This window comes from Ovis canadensis, chromosome 16 (genome assembly GCF_042477335.2).
Source record: "Ovis canadensis isolate MfBH-ARS-UI-01 breed Bighorn chromosome 16, ARS-UI_OviCan_v2, whole genome shotgun sequence".
NCBI lineage: Eukaryota > Metazoa > Chordata > Mammalia > Artiodactyla > Bovidae > Ovis > Ovis canadensis.
The window spans coordinates 23,510,640-23,532,341 of NC_091260.1; the positions used below are offsets into that span (position 1 = coordinate 23,510,640).

General features: G+C 40.7%; 1 protein-coding gene across 2 annotated transcripts in view; it reads right to left on the reverse strand.

Moving 5' to 3' along the window:
- SLC30A5 (solute carrier family 30 member 5) overlaps positions 1 to 21,169 on the reverse strand; it is a 34,853-nt gene extending 13,684 nt beyond the window's left edge. For both annotated transcript variants that reach the window (XR_011249650.1, XM_069556222.1), the window contains exons 1-5: positions 20,742 to 21,169; positions 10,712 to 10,834; positions 5,940 to 6,006; positions 4,459 to 4,544; positions 1,681 to 1,768 (exon numbers count right to left, since the gene is read on the reverse strand). Coding sequence is in view for 1 of the 2 variants with exons in the window: in XM_069556222.1 (XP_069412323.1) it covers positions 1,681 to 1,768; positions 4,459 to 4,544; positions 5,940 to 6,006; positions 10,712 to 10,834; positions 20,742 to 20,821 (444 nt within the window). In the remaining variant the exon portion in view is untranslated. The remainder of the gene's footprint in view (positions 1 to 1,680; positions 1,769 to 4,458; positions 4,545 to 5,939; positions 6,007 to 10,711; positions 10,835 to 20,741) is intronic.
- Positions 21,170 to 21,702: the final 533 nt, after the last annotated feature.

Consider the following 21,702-nt stretch of genomic DNA (forward strand, 5'->3'; position numbering starts at 1 on the left):
CCAAACATGGAGACTATAACTTAAGACTTTTGCTGCAAAGAGGGCACTGAGGATTCTGTAGAACTTCACAGTCAGAACTAAAATATAAACCACAGTTCTGGTTAGATGCCTGGATTCATTACCCACACTAACGAGAGGATATGTAAGATCTATACTCTCATTTTAGTACAGTAAAATTTTTAATGTTGTAAAGTCATTTGTGTTTATTTTATGAGTTGTCTTTGTCCTTAGCTTGTTTATGTTGAAGATCTTCAGCATTTTTTAATACTATGTGAGTGATCTGAGTATATATATATATTTTTAATGTAAAATTTTGTGGCAATTTGTTACCATTGTTAGTTTGCACAATTATTTTCCAAATATTTTTATTTATTTATTCTTTTGGCTGTACCACGTAGGATCCTAGTTCCCCTCCCGGGGAAGCGTCCCCTGCAGTGGAAGCTTGGAGTTTAACCACCAGACTGCCAGGGAAGTCCCTGCACAATGGTATCTGTTACGTAGATGTTTGTAATCATTATGAAGTCACATGTACTGGTTTTCTCTTTTGTAATTTTTTGACATTGATTTTGGAGTATGCTGTGAGTACACTTAACGTTTATTTTGGAATACTCTGTGAGTAAAGGAAAAAGATTAAATAGTAGCATATACTTTAATACCCATAGTTCCAATCTGAAATGTACAAGTTGGGCAGACTCACTTTGCTCTACGTGGCATATTGCTTTGGAACACTACTGAGCCTGAAAGTCCCTTTCAGAAAAGAGACTATTATACTTTATTTGCCTTTATTTCTCCTTTCCTCTGTAACACAGGAAGCATTTAATTTGGTAAGTAAAAGTATTATAGTTGTAAGAACTTTTAATCGCATATTGATGATAAATTTACTAAAAGTAGGTTAATACTTAAATTATATAAGATGAATAGGGTTGCCTACTTGGCAAATGTTCATCAAACTTTAAATATAACAAGGTTTTAGGGACATATTTTCCAAAAATGATGTATAGGAGTTAAGAATGAAATAGGGGAGGGCTCAGGTAAAGCATGAAGGAGATGTTTGCAGTGATTGATCAGTTCTGTATCTCTGACTATGGCAATGGTTAAACAAATCTAAACGCACATATACACACACAAACATATACCCGAGTGTACGTAGAACTGGTGAAATCTGAATACTGTCTATGGGTTGTACCGATGTCAGCTTCCTGGTTTCGACAGTGTACTTGAGCTGGTAAGAAGCTACTGCTGACACTGAGTGAAGCCACAAGGACCTCTCTGTACTGTATTTGCAGCTTCCTAGGCTTCCCAGGCGGCTCAGTGGTAAAGAATCTGCCTGCAGTGCAGGAGACACAGGAGATGGGTTCAATCCCTGGGTCAGGAAGATCCCTTGGAGGAGGAAGTGGCAACCCACTCCAGTATTCTCGCCTGGAAAATTCCATGGACAGAGCAGCCTGGCAGGCTGCAGCCCATGGGGTCTTGAAAAGTCAGACATGACTGAGTATACACACACACGCAGGAATTTATAATGATTTAAAAATAAACAGTAAAAAATAGAACACTTATGAGAACAATTTATAATTAGCAAAAAGTCTCTGCATTCTTTTAAATGGGAAAGGATATACTATTTTATTGCCTTCCAGTATTTTACTTGTATACTTTCAATTTTCAAATAATGGAAAATTCTACCTTTGCTGGTCCTCCTCCAGAACTAGTGAACAAAACACTGAGCAGTGAGATGACAACAATATCACTGTGCTCGAATAGCAGCAAGGTCCTACAAAAATAAAACACCGTAATTCATGAAGTATGTCTGATCTTTATCAGGAGGCAGGAATTCAACCGGATTAAGGGAGAAGAAAATACATCTTCCCCCTTGATTTCATAAACCATTATGAAAAAATAAACATGCACAGCTGCCTTAGAAAACATTTGGCATTATGTATCTTAGAAGGCTGTAACTATAAATATCTAATAATGCTATTTGTAGGATTATATCATACATATTTCTTATATACATGTACCAGGAAACACTTATAAGATACCAGTATTGTTTGCAATATCCCTAAGCTGGAAACAACCTAACTACTCACTGAAGATAGAATGGGTAATATAATATAGAGCGTATCCATTCAAAGGACTATTATACAGTGGAAAAAATGGAGGAAATTCTACAAATATACACAAATTCTAAGAAATACAGAATTGTATACTTTACAAGTGCTGCAGACTGAATGTCTGTGTCCCTCCCTGCCTGGTAGGCTACAGTCTATGGGGTGGCAAAGAGTCAGACACGACTGAGCGACTTCACTTCACTTCACTTCCCTGCCCCAAGGTTAAACTCAATCCCCAACATGCGGTATTAGGAGGTAAGGAACACCTTTGAGAGGTGCTTAAGGTTATGAGGGTGAAACCCTCATAAATGAGATTAAAGCTTTATGAAAGAGATCAAAGGGAGCGGCCTTGCCCCTTCTGCTATGTCAGGTTACAGTGAAGAAACAAGACGGCTTTCTATGAACCAGGAAGAGGTCTCTCTTCACACATCGAATCACCTGTACCTTGATCCTGGCCTTCCTGGCCTCCAGAATCATGAGAAACAAATGTGCATTTTTTAAAAAGTCACCCAGCCCATGGTATTTCTGTTACAGCAGCCCAAATGGACTGAGACAAAAAGAGCAAATTTTATGGTCTATGAATTATATTTCAAAAAACAACATAAAACTGAAAGAACTATATACACATATATACACACACACTACATGCATCAAAATGAGCAAATCTCAAACATAACACTACATGTAAAAAGTATGCTGCACAAAAGCACATGCAATGTGATTCTATTCATATCAAGTAAAAAATCTGCAAAAAAGAAATGCTGGTTACATCCAATGGTAGCCAGAGACAGGGATTTAATCAGGAGGGGGATTCATAAGGCACCAGAGGAACTGGTAAGGTTTTATTTGGGGGAACACATGAATGTTCGTATTTATTTAGATTTATGGTTTTATATGTATGAAATATTAAAAAATTATTGCCAGCTGAAGGGAGCTTATAGGATCTACAGATCTTGAGCTTCTCATTAAGAACATTTTCATTTTTCCTCTTTACTCAAAATCTGTAATGAAAACATGGCAGTGATTATTTTAGTTCTGTTAACATTTGGGAAATTACAATAAAAAAATATCAGCAGAATGACAGTAACTTGAAATAAGACAGGCTGTGAAACACCAAAGAAGTCTATGATCAAGAAGCTGAATGACGATTTTAGTAAAAGAATGAGAGGGGCAGCGTTGGCAGAGGAGCTGGTGGTACTGAGGGTTGCAAGGGAAGAAACAGATGACTAAATGAGGAGCCAAGTAAGAATTAACAACGTTCCCCCTTCCTTCCCTGACACTCAGTGATGGTGATTTAGTAACAAACAGACCAAAGGATCACTTCAGGAGGAAGAAATGATCAGTCAGTCATATTTAAGCATAAACTGAAAAGGCTTTCCCCAAGCTGAAAATTTCCAGCCAGCTTTCCCACCACTCCGGGATCCTACTGCTGTCACGGACCGGGATGTGACACTGGAGTTCTACATATTCCTCTTTCAAGAAGTACAGGGTACACAAGCTAAAGGGAGACACACCCGGAGCTCGTTTATTCGCTGGGAGAGAAGAAAAGCCTTTTCACAAAGCAGGTCCCATTAATCACTTTCTACTCTGTTCACTCCATCAACCTGAGTGAATCTGTTTAGAATACCCTTCAGCTTATTCTTTGCTTCTTGTCCCCATATTCTTCCCTCATCAATGGCAGGGTACTTTTTCTTATAATTTTGAGAAAGAGAAACATTAAGACTTATACACAGTTGCACCTGTCATAATTCTTATTAAATTAAGTGGCCCTAAAGCATTTTGCCCCTTGAACTGACCAATTTATATAAAAGAATCTATATAGACTTAGGGGAATATGCAATCAGAGTTAACTCATCTTAAATCTGATGACTGGCACACTATTTCCAAGACATTTTTTATAACCATACCTTTCACACATCTTCTGTGGATACTACAGGACTTTCAGAGTTGGAGGAGGGAGCAATTTTAAAAGATTTTGCTCTTCTCCTTATGGGCTGATTTTATTTACCATTTTAGACTTTTCATTTCTAAAATCAGCTGCTAAAAGGGATATAATCAATGAATAACAAAAAAGCCATTTATGCTAAAATTTTTCTGAAACTGTTTGGTAGACTCTAGTAAAATATCTCTGACATATCATGAATACATAAATGCTATTCAACAAAGAACTAGTCCACAGACTAAACAGGTCCTCAATATATATATATACTTACTTAGTTGTACCCAATGCTGTCGAAGTGAAAGAAACATTTGTATAAAACTGACAAAGATATTTGACATTAAAACATAATGGCAAAAAACCAATATTCGAAATGAAGAAATAAGAACACTCAAAACATGCATTTCTATTTACCTTAGTGGTCCGCAAAGCGTGAGGCCAAAAAACCACAAGAGTGAAATGATACACCCAGCAACTGCATGTTTAAATATTTTGATCCACTAAAAATGGAAACAAAAAATTATGTTAGCCAGATATCTCAAAATCTTAAACAAAACACACAGGGGAAGATAATGGTAACACAAATATTTTAAAGGCCAAATAATTACGTATTTTGAAATCAAGCAGAAATTATTAAGATGTCTTGACTAAATCTAGATTTGCAAGATACTATGCTGTTCTGCATTTTCTATATTCTTCTCTGGTGCTAGATCCTGAAATCTTTTTCTATAGAGTACAATTTTCTCCATTTTTTACATTAGTTCTCACCAGTTTGCCAGGAACATAAAATGTTTTAGTCTTTAAATTCTTCTCCAGCAGGAATAGTCAATTCTCCAATTATTTGAAAAGGGGGATGGGGAAGTTAAGATGGGGTTTAAAAATTAATCCTATTTTAAAAAATGTTTTGGTCCTCTAAAACAAAGGTACTTAAATTTCTTTCTAATAAAAAATCACAGCCCAGGTTTCTAAGTTGTGGCATAAAGCAAACATGTAGTAGGATATAAGTGCTGTCCAAAGAGGTGATAATGTGAGATGATTACGCAGAAGTAGGACACTTCTGGGTATGCATCCTGAACCTCAGATGCTTAAAGAAAATAATAATGACGACGAGGGAGACAGCCAGTATGCACTGCATACTCACTACGTGGGTTTTCCCAGGTGGCACTAGTGGTAAAGAATCCGCCTGCCAATGCAGGAGACGTAAGAAATGCAGGCTTGCTCCCTGGGTTGGGAAGATCCCCTGGAGGAGGGCATGGCAACCCACTCCAGTATTCTTCCCTGGAGAATCCCCATGGACAGAGGAGCCTGGCTGCCTTCAGTCCACTCGTTGCAGAGTCTGAAGCGACTTAACACTCACAACATGTCCAGCACTGTTTAAAGAACTTCACATGTATTAATCCATTTATTCCTCATAGCTTCATTAGGAAAGCATTATCATCTGCATTTTCAGGTGAGAAACTGAAGGTAAAGAAATTAAGTAACTTACTAAGTAAGAGTTAGTAACTAGACCAGCCATGAGTCTGTCTGACTGCAGGTGCCTTGTTCTTACCCTTATGCTTCACCTGCTCCCCAGTGACATCTATCCTAGTTTTGTGGGCATGTTAATATGCCTGATTTGTAAATCTTTTCAAAATATGGATCGTGTATTAAAGGAAATAATTATATGCATGCTTGAGACATTTTCTACCCTATACTACATTTTTAAGTACTTCATTATCTTAGTACTTTATAGTTTACTCTTAAAGCCTCAGTTCTGAAAAGCTAAGTCAACAGCAAGTTAACTCTAGGAATGTTCTGTTGTGCACTTAAAATCATTCAATAAGTAACCCTAAGCAAGGAAAGAACAGTGCCTCCTGGTCTACTGCTAGGACAAAAGGATTCTGCAAAAGACTTACCTGGCGTTTGGTAATACTTTTCCCAGAAGAAAAAGGCTTTTGAAACAAAACCATAAAAAATGCAGTCCTGTGAATATTGAAATATTAACTAATATTAATTAATCTTATATACAAGGTATGGTTTAAAGACACTTTAATATACGAGAACTTAAAGGGTATGTTAGCCTCTAAAGAAATTATACTAGAGAACACCACTTATTTTAATAAGGCTTCTGCCACAATGTCTTGGGAACTCTTCTTTCTTTTGTAATGGCCTTCAAAACCCAGTTTACAAGCCACAAAAGAACTCTTGATATTTTTTTATACTCTGAAATGCCAAAGAAAATAACTCCTACCTTCTAAAAAATTTAGTAATAACAAGTCTTGAAATAGAACTGAAAAAGTACTAATTATATACCCTACCTTTCACATACCCAAAATAGTTATTAAAAATACATATAACTGGTGCTTAAAATTTCCTAGTCAAGAATCACTTTTCATTATTACTAAAATTATACTGCCAGGAGTGTAACAAACTCTTATTAATACAGAGGTTGGTCACCATCAGTCCCAAGGTCCTGAGAACTTTTAGAGAAAATTTCTTACTACATGCAGAATAATGTAAAAGGTATACTGTAAGCGGGCCCTTCCCTGGTGGCTCAGATAGTAAGGAGTCTGCCTGCAATGCAGGAGACCCAGGTTAGACTGTTGGGTCAGGAAGATGCTCTGGAGAAGGAAATGGCAACCCACTGCAGTATTCTTGCCTGGAAAATCCCACAGACGGAGGAGCCTGGCGGGCTACAGTCCACGAGGTTGCAGAGTCAGACACGACTGAGTGACGAACACTTTTACTTTCTTTTCAAGCCTACCCTATATTACGAAGGGACATATAGTGAACACAGACCAGTGTGGTGCAACTTGGAAAATGAACATCTGTGCCCAGACAAGGCTCAGGTGACATTCCATCCCCAGTAGGATGGTCTGGGAATCCCTAGGGCCCCTGAGGCCCCTTTAGCGAGCTGTGAGGTCACACTATTTTTAAAGGAGTATTTAGATATTATTTACTCTTTTCACTCTTATTCTCTCAGGGCTGTACAGGAGAGCTTTTCAGAAGCTAGTTCATGTGGGTTACTGCAACTGTAAGCAGCTGAATGCTGACCGTAACCAACTGAATGCTGACTCAGATGTGGGAATCCAGCTGTGTTCTATTAAGCCAGACATTAAATTTGCAAAAACTGCATTCAGTTCAGTTCAGTTGCTCAGTCGTGTCCGACTCTTTGTGACCCCGTGGACTGCACCACGCCAGGCCTCCCTGTCCATCACCAACTCCCGGAGTCCATGAGTCCCATGTCCATTGAGTTGGTGATGCCATCCAACAATCTCATTCTCTGTCATCCACTTCTCCTCCTGCCCTCAATCTTTCCCAGCATCAAGGTTTTTTCAAATGAGTCAGCTCTTTGCATCAGGTGGCCAAAGTATTGGAGTTTCAGCTTCAACATCAGTCCTTCCAGTGAACACCCAGGACTGATCTCCTTTAGGATGGACTAGTTGGATCTCCTTGCAGGCCAAGGGACTCTCAAGAGTCTTCTCCAACACCACAGTTCAAAACCATCAATTCTTTGGCTGTCAGCTTTCTTTACAGTCCAACTCTCATGTCCATACATGACTACTGGAAAAACCATAGATTTGACTAGATGGACCTTTGTTGGGAAAGTAATGTCTCTTCAAAGAAAGAAATGTCTTTTCAATATGCTATCTAGGTTGGTCATTAACTTTTCTTCCAAGGAGTGTCTTTTAATTTCATGGCTGGAGTCACCATCTGCAGTGATTCTGGAGCCCAATAAAATTAAGTCTGACACTGTTTCCACTGTTGCCCCATCTATTTCCCATGAAATGATGGGACCAGATGCCATGATCTTAGTTTTCTGAATGTTGAGCTTTAAGCCAACTTTTTTACTCTCCTGTTTCACTTTCATCAAGAGGCTCCTTAGTTCTTCTTCACTTTCTGCCATATGGGTGGTGTCATCTGCATATCTGAGGTTATTGATATTTCTCCCGGCAATCTTGATTCCAGCTTGTGCTTCTTCCAGTCCAGCGTTTCTCAGGATGTACTCTGCATAGAAGTTAAATAAGCAGGGTGACAATATACAGCCTTGACGTACTCCTTTTCCTATTTGGAACCAGTCTGTTGTTCCATGTCCAGTTTTAACTGGACAGTTGCTTCCTGACCTGCATACAGATTTCTCAATGAGGCAGGTCAGGTGGTCTGGTATTCCCATCTCTTTCAGAATTTTCCATAGCTTATTGTCATTCACACAGTCAAAGGCTTTGGCATAGTCAATAGAGCAGAAATAGATGTTTTTCTGGAACTCTCTTGCTTTTTTGATGATCCAGCAGATGTTGGCAATTTGATCTCTGGTTCCTCAGCATTTTCTAAATCCAGCTTGAACATCTGGAAGTTCACGGTTCACATATTGCTGAAGCATGGCTTGGAGAATTTTGAGCATTACTTTACTAGCATGTGAGATGAGTTCAATTGTGCGGTAGTTTGAGCATTCTTTGGCATTGCCTTTCTTTGGGATTGGAATGAAAACTGACCTTTTTCAGTCCTGTGGCCACTGCTAACTTTTCCAAATTTGCTGGCATATTGAGTGCAGAATTTTCACAGCATCATCTTTTAGGATTTGAAATAGCTCAACTGTAATTCCATCACCTCCACTAGCTTTGTTTGTATTGTTGCTTCCTAAGGCCCACTTGACTTCACATTCCAGGATGTCTGGCTCTAGGTGAGTGATCACACCATCATGATTATCTGGGTTGTGAAGACCTTTTTTGTACAGTTCTTCTGTGTATTCTTGCCACCTCTTAATATCTTCTGTTTCTGTTAGGTCCATACCATTTCTGTCCTTTATTGAGCCCATCTCTGCATGAAATATTCCCTTGGTGTCTCTAATTTTCTTGAAGAGATCTCTAGTCTTTCCCATTCTATTATTTTCCTCTATTTTTTTGCACTGATCACTGAGGAAGGCTTTCTTATCTCTCCTTGCTATTCTTTGGAACTCTGCGTTCAAATGGATATATCTTTCCTTTTCTCCTTTGCCTTTTGCTTCTCTTCTTTTCATAGCTATTTGTAAGGCCTCCTCAGCCAGCCAGTTTGCTTTTTTTGCATTTCTTTTTCTTGGGGATGGTCTTGTTCCCTGTCTCCTGTACAATGTCACAAATCTCGGTCCATAGCTCTTCAGGCACTCTATCAGGTCTAGTCCCTTAAATCTATCTGTCACTTCCACTCTGCATAAAGGATTTGAATTAGGTCATACCTGAATGATCTAGTGGTTTTCCCTACATTCTTCAATTTAAGTCTGAATTTGGCAATAAGGAGTTCATGATCTGAGTCACAGTCAGCTCCCGGTCTTGTTTTTGCTGACTGTATAGAGCTTCTCCATCTTTGGCTGCAAATAATATAATCAATCTGATTTCTGTGTTGGCCATCTGGTGATTTCCATGTGTAGAGTCTTCTCTTGTGTTGTTGGAAGAGGGTGCTTTGTATGACCAGTGCATTCTCTTGGCAAAACTCTATTAGCCTTTGCCCTGCTTCATTCCGCATTCCAAGGCCAAATTTGCCTGTTACTTCCGGTGTTCCTTGACTTCCTACTTTTGCATTCCAGGCCCCTATAATGAAAAGGACATCTTTTTTGGGGTGTTAGTTGTAGAAGGTCTTGTAAGTCTTCATAGAACTGTTTAACTTCAGCTTCTTTAGCGTTACTGGTTGGGGCATAGGCTTGGATTATCGTGATATTGAATGGTTTGCCTTGGAAACAAAGAGATCATTCTGTTGTTTTTGAGATTGCATCCAAGTTCTGCATTTTGGACTCTTATGTTGACAATGATGGCTACTCCATTTCTTCTAAGGGATTCCTGCCCACAGTAGTAGGTATAATGGTCATCTGAGTTAAATTCACCCATTCCAGTCCATTTTAGTTCGCTGGTTCCTAGAATGTCAACGTTCACTCTTGCCATCTCCTGTTTGACCACTTCCAATTTGCCTCGATTCATGGAACTAACATTCCAGGTTCCTATGCAATATTGCTCTTTACAGCATCGGACCTTGCTTCTATCACCAGTCACATCCACAACTGGGTGTTTTTGCTTTGGCTCCGTCCCTTCATTCTTTCTGGAGTTATTTCTCCACTGATCTTCAGTAGCATATTGGGCACTTACCAACTTGGGGAGTTCATCTTTCAGTGTCCTATCTTTCTGCCTTTTCATACTGTTCATGGGGTTCTCAAGACAAGAATACTGAAGTGGCTTATCCAGTGGACCACATTTTGTTAGAGCTCTCCACCATGACCCGCCTGTCTTAGGTGGCCCTATATGGTATGGCTTAGTTTCATTGTGTTAGACAAGGCTGTGGTCTATGTGATCAGATTGGCTAGTTGTCTGTGATTGTGGTTTCAGTCTGTCTGCCCTCTGATGCCCTCTCTCAGTGCCTACTGTCTTACTGGGGTTTCTCTTACCTTGGTTGTGGGGTATCTCTTCACACATTAACACAAACCAAAGTAAAAGCTGATGTTTTGGCAAGCTAATAGAGTGTGACAATTCTTTTTTAAATCCAGCCTGTTATCTCTAACCTTAGGTAGTCTATCTTTAAAATACATATATATATATCAAACACTTTTCAGGAGGAATAAAATGCACAAAATGTTTTATGTAAAACTTCCTAAAGACACTCAGTTAACACAGAATTTTCAAAGACATTAAAAAACATTAAGAAAAAAAGAACTGTACACACTCACCCAAGTTTTAATATAAAAATGAACTGAACAATGTGAACTACTTTTAGGAGATCATATGATTCAAAAAGTCCAACAGCCTTCAGAAATTTAGTGAAACACAATAACACAATATATTTTGTTAATCTGAAAAAAAAAAACAGAAGCAAGTTTCAGTTATCAATGAAATCACAAGGAACTCTGAAATCTTTTTCTTGTTATACAATAGAGGTCATTATGAAAATCATAAATATAAACAAAAGATGAAACAAAACTCACCCCCCTGTGATAACTACTACTAACACTGGTATATATACTTTCAGATTCTTTTCATGTACATGAATGTATTATGTATAGGTACAGTCTATTTAAAAAAAAGGCAAACTAAAAGTAAACATTTTTGATTTCCTGAGTCACCTTGACTACTACATAATGCACTTTTTAAAGAATTACTCCAAACAAAGAGAATAAAAACAGAAACCACTCTGTCATGAAATGAGACCATAATACAGGAAGGGAGAGGACGACAAACGCCTGAAGTTTTCCTCTCCTCTGCTTCGTTAAGTGGCTGCAGCAGTCATAGTTGAAGTCAAGTGACCTGACCTACAGTCTTGAAAAGGCTTAGGAATGTGAAGCACCTCAGAAAGGGTGTGGAGAAGGGAATGGAAACCCACTCCAGTATTCTTGCTTGGAGTATCCCATGGACTGGGGGTTTATAGTCCATGGGGTTGCAAAGAGTTGGACACAACTGAGTGACTAACACACACACACACACACTAGAAATGTGCCAAGTAGTTTGGTCTCCAGAATCCCACCCAGCACAGCTAGGCAACCATTTTCCCTCAATGAGGACAGAACAAGTGAAGTTCAGCCTCTGGAGAGGTCTAGATAAAAGGCAAATGGAAAAAAAAGGATGAGGTGTTAGACTAAAATCACAGAGGTTAAAAGGAAGTTTCCCGTCTTTACCCCAACACACCTGTCTTCCCTCAGTTAGCTCTAACATCCTAACAGTCAGACTTCAATCTCCCAGCAGGAGAACCCTTTTCTGGGAAGCCCATCAGGGGACAAGCCCTACACAAGTCTTCTAACTAGATTTTTAGGCCTCACTCAAATATGAAAAGCCAAATCTGGATAATTGATTATTTATGATAAGTCTATAACAACAGACCAAACTAAAATAAAAAAGAAATTTAAAAGATACAGAGAGCATAGAGAATAGTAGAGAACATCAAAGAACTATATATTCTCGGACAAGAAAGAACAGTGCATCCAATGAAAACCTGGTGCTGCCATAAAAAGAAAGGGAAAAGGAACTCCTGAAAGAGCAATCAGAAAACAGTGAAGAAATTATCTGTTTTCCAGCTTAGTAGAAGAACTGACTCATGTGAAAAGACCCTGATGCTGGGAAAGATTGAAGGTGGCAGGAGAAGAGGACGACAGAGGATGAGATGGTTGGATGGCATCACTGACTCAATGGACATGAGTTTGAGTAAACTCCGGGAGTTGGTGATGGACAGGGAGGCCAGTCCATGGGGTTGCAGAGTCGGATACAACTTAGCAGCTAAACTGAACTGAACTGAGTCTTCTTTGATCATATACCTAGTATTAAAAAAAAAAAAGTACCTGAAACCCATTATTTATCTAGATATTACAAACATGTACTACTACATTGATATTATTATATGTTATAAAACATACAAATTAGAAATGAAAAGGAATGAGATAAAAATTTGAGAAATTCTAACAGATCGTCTTCACAAGTCACCCAGGAGACTATCTGCCAAGTTTACGTCTAACAGGAGTTAATACATTAAAAAGGAGGTACAGGGGATGTGCAAAGCAGCACAGCAGAGGAAGAAGTCTCTACCCATGGGAGAAAAATACAAAAAAGCAGACACAGAAGTTTAAAGGAAACCTTAGTCATTCAAATACTAGAGCTAAAATAGTTTGATTTGCAATGATACCAATGTACACAGGATGGTCTAAAAAATCATTGAGTGTGAATCATTAAGTCTCATGGTACTAAATCAACAAACTAATCTGCTTAAGAAGACATCAAAATATATACTTTTGGAAATTTTAATGCAACTGTGAAAATATATTTCATCCTTGAAAGAATGAATCTCAACAATTCTACCATCTTCACTGTCTGACAGCTCATTTTCTGTTTTAGACCAAATAACATTAACGAAAATCAGAATTAGAACAAAATGGTTTTTCTTTTCATGAACATAATCTGTGGGACCTTTTATTGGTGCCATTTGGGAATTTTAACTATGTGATAATTATCACCAATAAGCTAATAAAAACATTATGCAGAATGATGTAACTCAAATCTTAAAGCACAGAGGTTCCTACTTAATCTACCTATGAAAGTGAAGTCGCTCAGTCATGTCCAACTCTGCGACCCATGGACTGTAGCCCACCAAGGCAAGAATACTGGAGTGGGTTGCCATTTCCTTCTCCAGGGGATCTTCCCAACCCAGGGATTGAACCCAGGTCTCCCACGTTGCAGGCAGACGCTTTAACCTCTGCACCACCAGGGAAGCCCAATCTACCTATAGAATAGTATAAATATTGAAATTTCTGTTTAAAGGATCAAGCAGATTTTCTGGGGTGATAAAAACGGCCTATAGCCTGATTGTGCTCAAAAGATGAATAGGCATTTGCGAAAAATGCAAACTGGTACCTTTAAAATCTACGCATTTTACAGTAATTTATATCTCAATGAGAAAAGGAGTATTGGAGAAAATAATAAAACTAGTGGCTATAACAACTACAAAAAACTGAGTGTATTTTGTTTTTGGATTGTTTGCAGACTGATTGAAAACACAGTACGACATGAAAAATCCGTCACATTTCTAGCAATTATGTAGGTATGAAAGTAAATGTATATGCGCTAGAAAAAACAAAACACAACATTTAAGAGCTGAAAAACACCTTGGAGATTCTCTAGTCCAATTCCTCCCTGTCACAGATTGGGAAGTTGAAGGCCACAGAGTTAGCGAGGGCCCAGCCCTAGACTCTTATGTATGCTCTTTTCCTAGGTCACACAGAAAACCCAAGTTCATCCAGAAGGCTTTGGGGATTCCCATCTTCTAAACCGTTCCCAATTATATATTCAGTGGCCCTCGCAAAGGGTAAAATCATTAAATATTACAAACAAAATGCATATTAAAACCCAAGATTAATGCAGATTTTCTCTATTTAAGCTAGGGCTTCCCTGGTGGCTCAGAGGGTAAAGAGTCTGCCTGCAATGTGGGACACACACAGGTTTGATCCCTGGGTTGGGAAGAACCCCTGGAGAAGGAAATGGTAACCCACTCCAGTATTCTTGCCTAGAGAATCCCATGGACAGAGGAGCCCAGCGGGCTATAGTCTACCTGGTCGCAGAGTCGGATATGACTGAGCAACTTCACTTAAGCTAGAGAAAAAAGTCAGATTAAAAAAAAAGAAAAAAGTCAGATAGACTGAAGTAGATTAACTGTATTAACGCTAATGATCATGGCAGCAATTTGTAATTAGTCAATAAAAATACTACTTTCGTTTATTCAGTTCTGTTGTTTATTCAGTTCTTAACAAGGGGACTTACATAATATGTGCTTAGCAAATGCTTCCTAAATGAAAGAATGCTAACTCTACTGTTAACATTTGTGTGATACAGTGATGTCTAGCATAGCAATACAGATAGCACAGTAATACAGTACATAACTGGCCGTCAAGCTTCTGGCAATTTAAACTGTCATCCACTCAGGCATGAATTCAGAATGAGGGAAGAGAGAGGGAAGCTCAAGCCTCAAGCACTTCACTCCTTCAGCTCTTAACGACATGTAAAAATAAGGCAGCAGGGTAGAAGCAAGGGCACAAAGAACGACACTGTCAACAAGACAGGGAGGATAAACAGGAGACCAGAAAAAACCGACGGACGTACATTAAAAACCCCGGCAATCTGGGGATTCCTGATGCCAGCAAAGAGCCTTGTACAGCCCTCAGGGAGCTGTGAAGCCATTTTTCAAATACTCCCTGCTCACTTACTATGTGCCAGGTGTCACTGGAGTCCAATGAGACCAGTCTGACAGGTTGGTTTCAGGCACGACAGCCTTCCCTCCTCCTGATAAAAGGGCCTGATGCACCTGGAACTAGTTCTGCATTCTTTCTGACTTCAAAGGAGGACTTTTATCTAAAATTTATCTTAAAATGTTATCAGAGTCTTAACATTCTTTAAAAAATGACATCCATTTGGTAATAAGCCTGAATATGAGGGCCATACTTGGAATGGCAGAGAGCAAAGGCCAAGAATCTGCTCCTAGATGGTACTGCTGAGGGGCTGAACCAACACTGGCAGCCTCTGGCGTCTTTTATGTGAGAAGAATATATCCGTATTTGTTTAAAGCTCTCTTAGTTTGGTTACTTACAACTAAATGCATTTCTAGGTGCTATCCAAGAAACTTGTAATAGAGGCCCTCCCTTCAAGGAGTTTGAGGTCTAAAGAAGACAGGCAAGAAACAAGTGTTTATGTGACCCAGGTTAATTAGCAGAGATCTAAAGGAATAGATGTGGAAGCAACTAATTGCAACTAGGGAAACAAAAGTAGTCTTCAGAGTCTCAGGTGTGTGTGTGTATTAAAGACTAAGTAGAAAAAATAAACAACCCAATCAAAAAATGTGGGTTTGATCCCTGGTGGGGGAACTAAGATCCCACATCCTGTGGAACAACTAAGCCCAAGAGCCACAACTAGAGAGTCTGTGTGCTGCAATGGGGCTTCCCAGGTGGCACGGTGCCAAGAATGCAGGAGACACAGGAGACCTGAGCTCCATCCCTGGGTTGGGAAGATCCCCTGGAGCAGGAAATGGTAACCCACTCCAGTGTTCTTGCCTGGAAAATTCCACGGACAGAGGAGTCTGATGGGCTATAGTCCATGCAGTCACAGTCAGATACAATCAAGTCTTGTCATCAAGAAAAACGTAAACTACTAGGCTTGTTTTAAGATGAGGGAATATGTAAAATTATTTCTAAATAATTTTTCTTTAAATTGCTAACAAAACTTAAAAATGTGGCAATTTAACGGCAGGCTTCAGTCATATGGAACATTGAACATGGTATTTCTTTGGGAAAATATTTGGCTGCGTGCATCTGAGTTTCAGCACGAGGGATCTTTCGTTGCAGCGCATGGACTCTTTAGTTGTGCCACACAGTCTTAGTTGCTCCCAGGCATGTGGGATCTTAGTTCCCCGACCAGCGACTGAACCCACATCCCTGCACTGCAAGGTGGATTCTTACCCACTGGACCACCAGGGAAGTCCCTAGTTAATACTTGCTACTCTCTAGTTGTGGTGCTTGGGCTTCTAATTGCGGTGGTTTCTCTTGTTGTGGAGCTTGGGCTCTAGGGTGAGTGGGCTTCAGTACTTGCGGTTCCCCAGCTCTGGAGCACAGGCTCAACAGTTGTGGCTCAAGGACTTAGTTGCTCTGGAGCATGTGAGATCTTTCTGGATCAGGGATTGAACCTGTGTCCCCTGCACTGGCAGGCAAGTTTTTATCACTGAGCCAACAAGGATGCTTTTCCTTTTTAATTAAAAAACAAAAACAAAAAAACAGATTGTGAAAGGAATTCCTGAGTAGTTGCTTGTTATCAACATTTTAAATAAAACCATTCCTAATTTTCTGCTCACAGGTGCCCAACTGGGTACATCCTTCCAAACCTTTTCCTTTGCATCTCCATGTATGGACAAGCATGTATTTTAGATACATTCATGTATTTACCACTGTACACATATTTTGATATTTTTATGATTTTTCATGTAATATATATTGAAGATTTGTTGTCATTATTAATTAGGAAAACTATTTTAATATTTAGCTGAAAGGTAGATACTTTGATTTTTAAAGTGTCAACTAATGAAGACTTCCTGTGGGGCTAACAACAAAACACTAGCTAAGGCCAGGTAACCATATACTATCAATAATAAGCACATAATCCCTAGTTCACATTGCAAAGGGAAACATACCAAGAGGGAAAATTTTCAGGGGTGAGGAAGGGAGGCTTTTAAATGAGGGCAGTGGCTTCTGAGCCACTCACTGATCCTTCAGGCAACTTATCAGGATCCAATCCACCTTCAGTTTAGTTCAGTCGCTCAGTTGTGTCCGACTCTGCGACTCCATGAATCGCAGCACGCCAGGCCTCCCTGTCCATCACCAACTCCTGGAGTTCACTCAAACTCACGTCCATCGAGTCAGTGATGCCATCCAACCATCTCATCCTCTGTCGTCCCCTTCTCCTCCTGCCCCCAATCCCTCCCAGCATCAGAGTCTTTTCCAATGAGTCAACTCTTCGCATGAGGTACCCAAAGTACTGGAGCTTCAGCTTTAGCATCATTCCTTCCAAAGAAATCCCAGGGCTGATCTCCTTCAGAATGGACTGGTTGGATCTGCTGGCAGTCCAGGGAACTCTCAAGAGTCTTCTCCAACACCACAGTTCAAAAGCATCAATTCTTCGGCGCTCAGCCTTCTTCACAGTCCAACTCTCACATCCATATATGACCACAGGAAAAACCATAGCCTTGACTAGACGGACCTTTGTTGGGAAAGTAATGTCTCTGCTTTTCAATATGCTATCTAGGTTGGTCATAGCTTTTCTTCCAAGGAGTAAGTGTCTTTTAATTTCATGGCTGCAGTCACCATCTGCAGTGATTTAAGAGCCCAAAAAAATAAAGTCTGACACTGTTTCCACTGTTTCCCCATCTATTTCCCATGAAGTGATGGGACCAGATGCCATGATCTTCATTTTCTGAATGTTGAGCTTTAAGCCAACTTTTTCACTCTCCTCTTTCACTTTCATCAGAAGGCTTTTTAGTTCCTCTTCACTTTCTGCCATAAGGGTGGTGTCATCTGTATGTCTGAGGTTATTGATATTTCTCTTGGCAATCTTGATTCCAGCTTGTGCTTCTTCCAGCCCAGCGTTTCTCATGATGTTCTCTGCATAGAAGTTAAATAAGCAGGGGTGACACTATACAGCCTTGACGTACTCCTTTTCCTATTTGGAACCAGTCTGTTGTTCCATGTCCAGTTCTAACTGTTGCTTCCTGATCTGCATATAGGTTTCTCAAGAGGCAGGTCAGGTTCCTGACTTGTAAATCATTATCTGCCATTAACTAGCCTCATCTAAGGTATCACTGGTATTTCCTGTGAAGGGTTAGAAAAAAACTCATTCTTCAAATCTGAAATTACTGAAATCCGAGTTTGGATTCAAACGTGCCTTTTGGGCTTTGCCCACTGTAGCAGCTCGCAGTTAAAATGACAGAATCAGTGTATGTAATTCTATTTTGATTCATTCAATAAATATTTAAGTGTCTACTATGTAGAGGGCAGTATAAATGAAGTTTGGGGGCTTCACTAGTGGCTCAGTGGTAAAGAATTTGCCTGCAATGCAGGAGACATTCAATAATTATCAATCAATGCAGTAATTATAAATCGATTCAATAATTCTCAGTCTGTGCAGGAGACATGGGTTTGAACCATTATTGAATCCAATAATTATCAATCAATCCAATAATTATCAATTAATGCAGGAGACACGGGTTTGAACCCTGGTCTGGGAAGATCCCATATGCTGGGACCAACTAACTAAGCAACTCGCTCAGTGGTTGTGCCACAACAGTACTGAGTCTGTGCTCTAGAGCCAGGGAGTCACCACTACTGAAGCCCACACACCCCCTGCAGCCTGAGCTCCACAAGAGAAGCCACTACAATAAGCCTTCACACTGAAACCAGTGAGTAGTCCCTGCTCTCTGCAACTAGAGAAAAGTCTGCACAGCAAAGAGGACCCAGCACAGCCAAAAATAAATAAATAAAAAGGAAGCTTCTAGCTTAAAAAAAAAAAAAAAATGAAGTCTGAGGGAACTGACTCCCAGTTCAGTTACTAGGTGTGTGGCCTTAGAAAAATTATTTTTCTATGTCCCAGCTTCCTGATCTGTGAGACAAGGACATAACTAATGAGTCTGCAGTGCTGTTGTAAGACTTAAGTGAAATGCTGCATGCAAAGTCCCTGGAACATAGGAAGTGCTTAACAAATGTTGGCTGTCACCCTCTGCTCTTTCCTGCCAAGAGGATTTATTGAAGCCAACACAGAAACATGTAAAATAATTCATATTTGTGAATTCAGGCATAAAAACATCCACAAAGAATCTGTCAATTAGCTTTTGTTGCAGATTATAATCAGAATTTGATTTTCAGTCTATAGAAAGAAAAATTCTTTCAACCTGGAATCTATTCAAAATTCAACCAGTCCTGATTTGAATTTGATTCTGTAATGAACTATTTAAAAAAAAAAAAGATTTATTTTTATGTATTTGGCTGCTCCAGGTCTCCGTTATGGCACTCATGATCTCCAGTCTTCCTGACAGCATGTGGGGTCTTTTAGTTGTGGTATCTGGGCATCTAGTTCCCTGATTAGGGATCAGACCTGGGCCTCCTGCCCTTGGGAGCAAGAATACTGGAGTGGCTTGCCATTTCCTTCTCCAGGGGATCTTCCCCACCTGGGGACTGAACCCACATTTCCTGCAATGGCAGGTGCAAACTTTTTTTTCTGAACTACTTAAGAGTAAGTTACATGTATTATGCTCCTCTACCCGTAATTACTTGTATTCCTAAACCCATGAACATTCTCTTCTGAACTCAGAGTTATAAACTATAGGAAATTTAACATGAATGTACTTTAGTCTATCATCTACAGTCCACTTTTATCAACTGACCCAGTACTATCCTTTACTACATTTTTTCCAGTATTAAATCTACACCAGAATTGCCTATTGCATTTAGCTGTCACATCTCAGTAAATAATACTTGATATGATGTTTTTTTTTTTTTGAGCTTTCCTGGTGGCTCAGTCAGTAAAGAAACCACCTGCAATGCTGGAGACCCAGGTTTGATCCCTGGATCAGGAAGACCTTTTGGAAAAGGAACTGGCAACCCACTACAGTATTCTTGCCTGGGAAATCCCATGGACAGAGGAGCCTGGAGCTGGTTACGGTCCATGGGGTTGCAAAAGAGTTGGGACACGACTTAGCAACTAAACCACCACAACCATGTTTTTATTTTACAAAAACGAGCTGTTCAAAATAGATCAGAAAACTAAACTTGTACTACAAAAAATGCAGCTGATTTAAGTTGCTCAGCGTTTCACAAAAAAAGTTATTTTAGTAATGCTATTTATTTATACAGTTCCAAAGAATTCAGCAAAACAATCTTCCAGTCTCAAAGGAGATATCCAAGAACAAGAAACACCTAACTTCATTAACCTTATTAAATACAAAGGGGATGAAAATCAGGTTCAATCAGACTGTTGAGCGGTATTTCGTGCATCCTGCGACACTACCTCAGATATTAGCACAGGTCCATAAAGACAAGCTGGAAAGTGGTCACTGTACTGACTTACCTTTCTGGCGTTCGTGGGAACATTACAGGGAGGGAGGGAAAGGGAAAATTTTCCTTTTCACTCTATGAATTTCTGTACTGTTTGAACTTTTTGACAGTGCACACGCATTTCTTATTTAATGATAAAACAAAATAAGCGAAGAAAGGAAAAGAAAAACTAGAGGGCGGGCTGGATTCTTAATGTGCTGGGTTATAACCTGAACCTCAAAGTTCATCTGTTTGCACTTTGATTTCCTCGCCTGAAGAGATGATGGTGACCCTTCCTTTAAAAGGTCAGAAAGGTTAAATATCACCAAACTACTATTTGAGGGAGGAGCAGCCAACAGAAATTCTTCTGACAGGTGAGAAAAACCTCTCACGTGAACTGGCCAGCAGTTCTAAGGTTAACGGACCGCTCTGAACACCAGAAACTCAGGCGGAACCTTCCCGGATCCTAGAGCATTTATCCCGCAGCGGGGAACGGCGGAGCCAATGAGAGCTGCCGCGGGAGCGCGGACTGCACCGAGGCGGGCGTTCCGGGCTCTCGGCCGCCGGGCCCCGCGTGCACCGGGGAGGATCCGGGCAGCGGCCGGGCGGGCGCAGGGAGAGAGCGGCTCCGGAAGCGGGAGCCCGATCGGTCCCTTACCGAGCGCTGGGCACATCCACCGGCCCGAGGCCGCTGCCGCCGTGGCCGGCTAGCACGTCCCCGCCGTATTTCTCCTCCATCCCGGGGATCAGGAGCCGCCGCCGCCGCCGCCGCTACCCCCGCGGCGGGGGCTCCTCATGTCTCTCCGCTCCGCGGAACAGCGGGCGCGGGCGCGTCACTCCCCCATGGCAACGGCCCCGTCAGGTCTCCGCAGGCCAGATGGCCGCCGCCGCCGCTATCCCCGGCTCACAAGCACGCGTGCGTGGGGACTAGGCCACGGACAGTTCCGGGGGCGCCGGCTTTCCCGAAGGCTCACCGGAGCGGACGGCACCAGGCCACGTCATCAGGCCCAGCAGCCCTCACTCTCGGGGCGGGAGGGCCCGGTCCTGCGCCTGCGCACTGCACAACACTCCCCATCCCCATCCCCTCCCCAAGGCTCCTCCTACCGCGGGGCTTTGAATGCAGTTCTCGCCCCCCCGCATCTGCCCCTCCAGTTGATGAAGCCTGAGCACATGCCTGTCCCTGCAGCGCCACCTATGGGCCGTAAGAACTACAACGAGTTCTGCTGCGGAGAGAGGAGACCGAAAATGCCCCTCTTGTGATGAAATATTGATAGACTAGAATTTCTTTTAAATTCTGGTTTTAAAACTTGTTACTTAATCCTGGCACATCAGTAAACCTGGGCAGGTAGGAGCAGGCTTTATTCGGGTTATTTTTCTGTTGCTAAAAAGTTAAGAAAATGGGCTTCAGTGCCTGTCTGTCTTTGAATGTCAACTCTGCCACTTACTGTGTCACTTGGCCTCCGTACCTGTTTTCTTATCGGCAAAGCAAGAATAGTAATATCTATGTCATAGGGTTGTTGGGAGGATTGTAAGTGTTACTATGTGGTGTCTGTAACAGCGAATGGTCTATAGTAATCAAACGTTAGCTATTATTTATAGGGAAATTTGAGGCCTGGGAT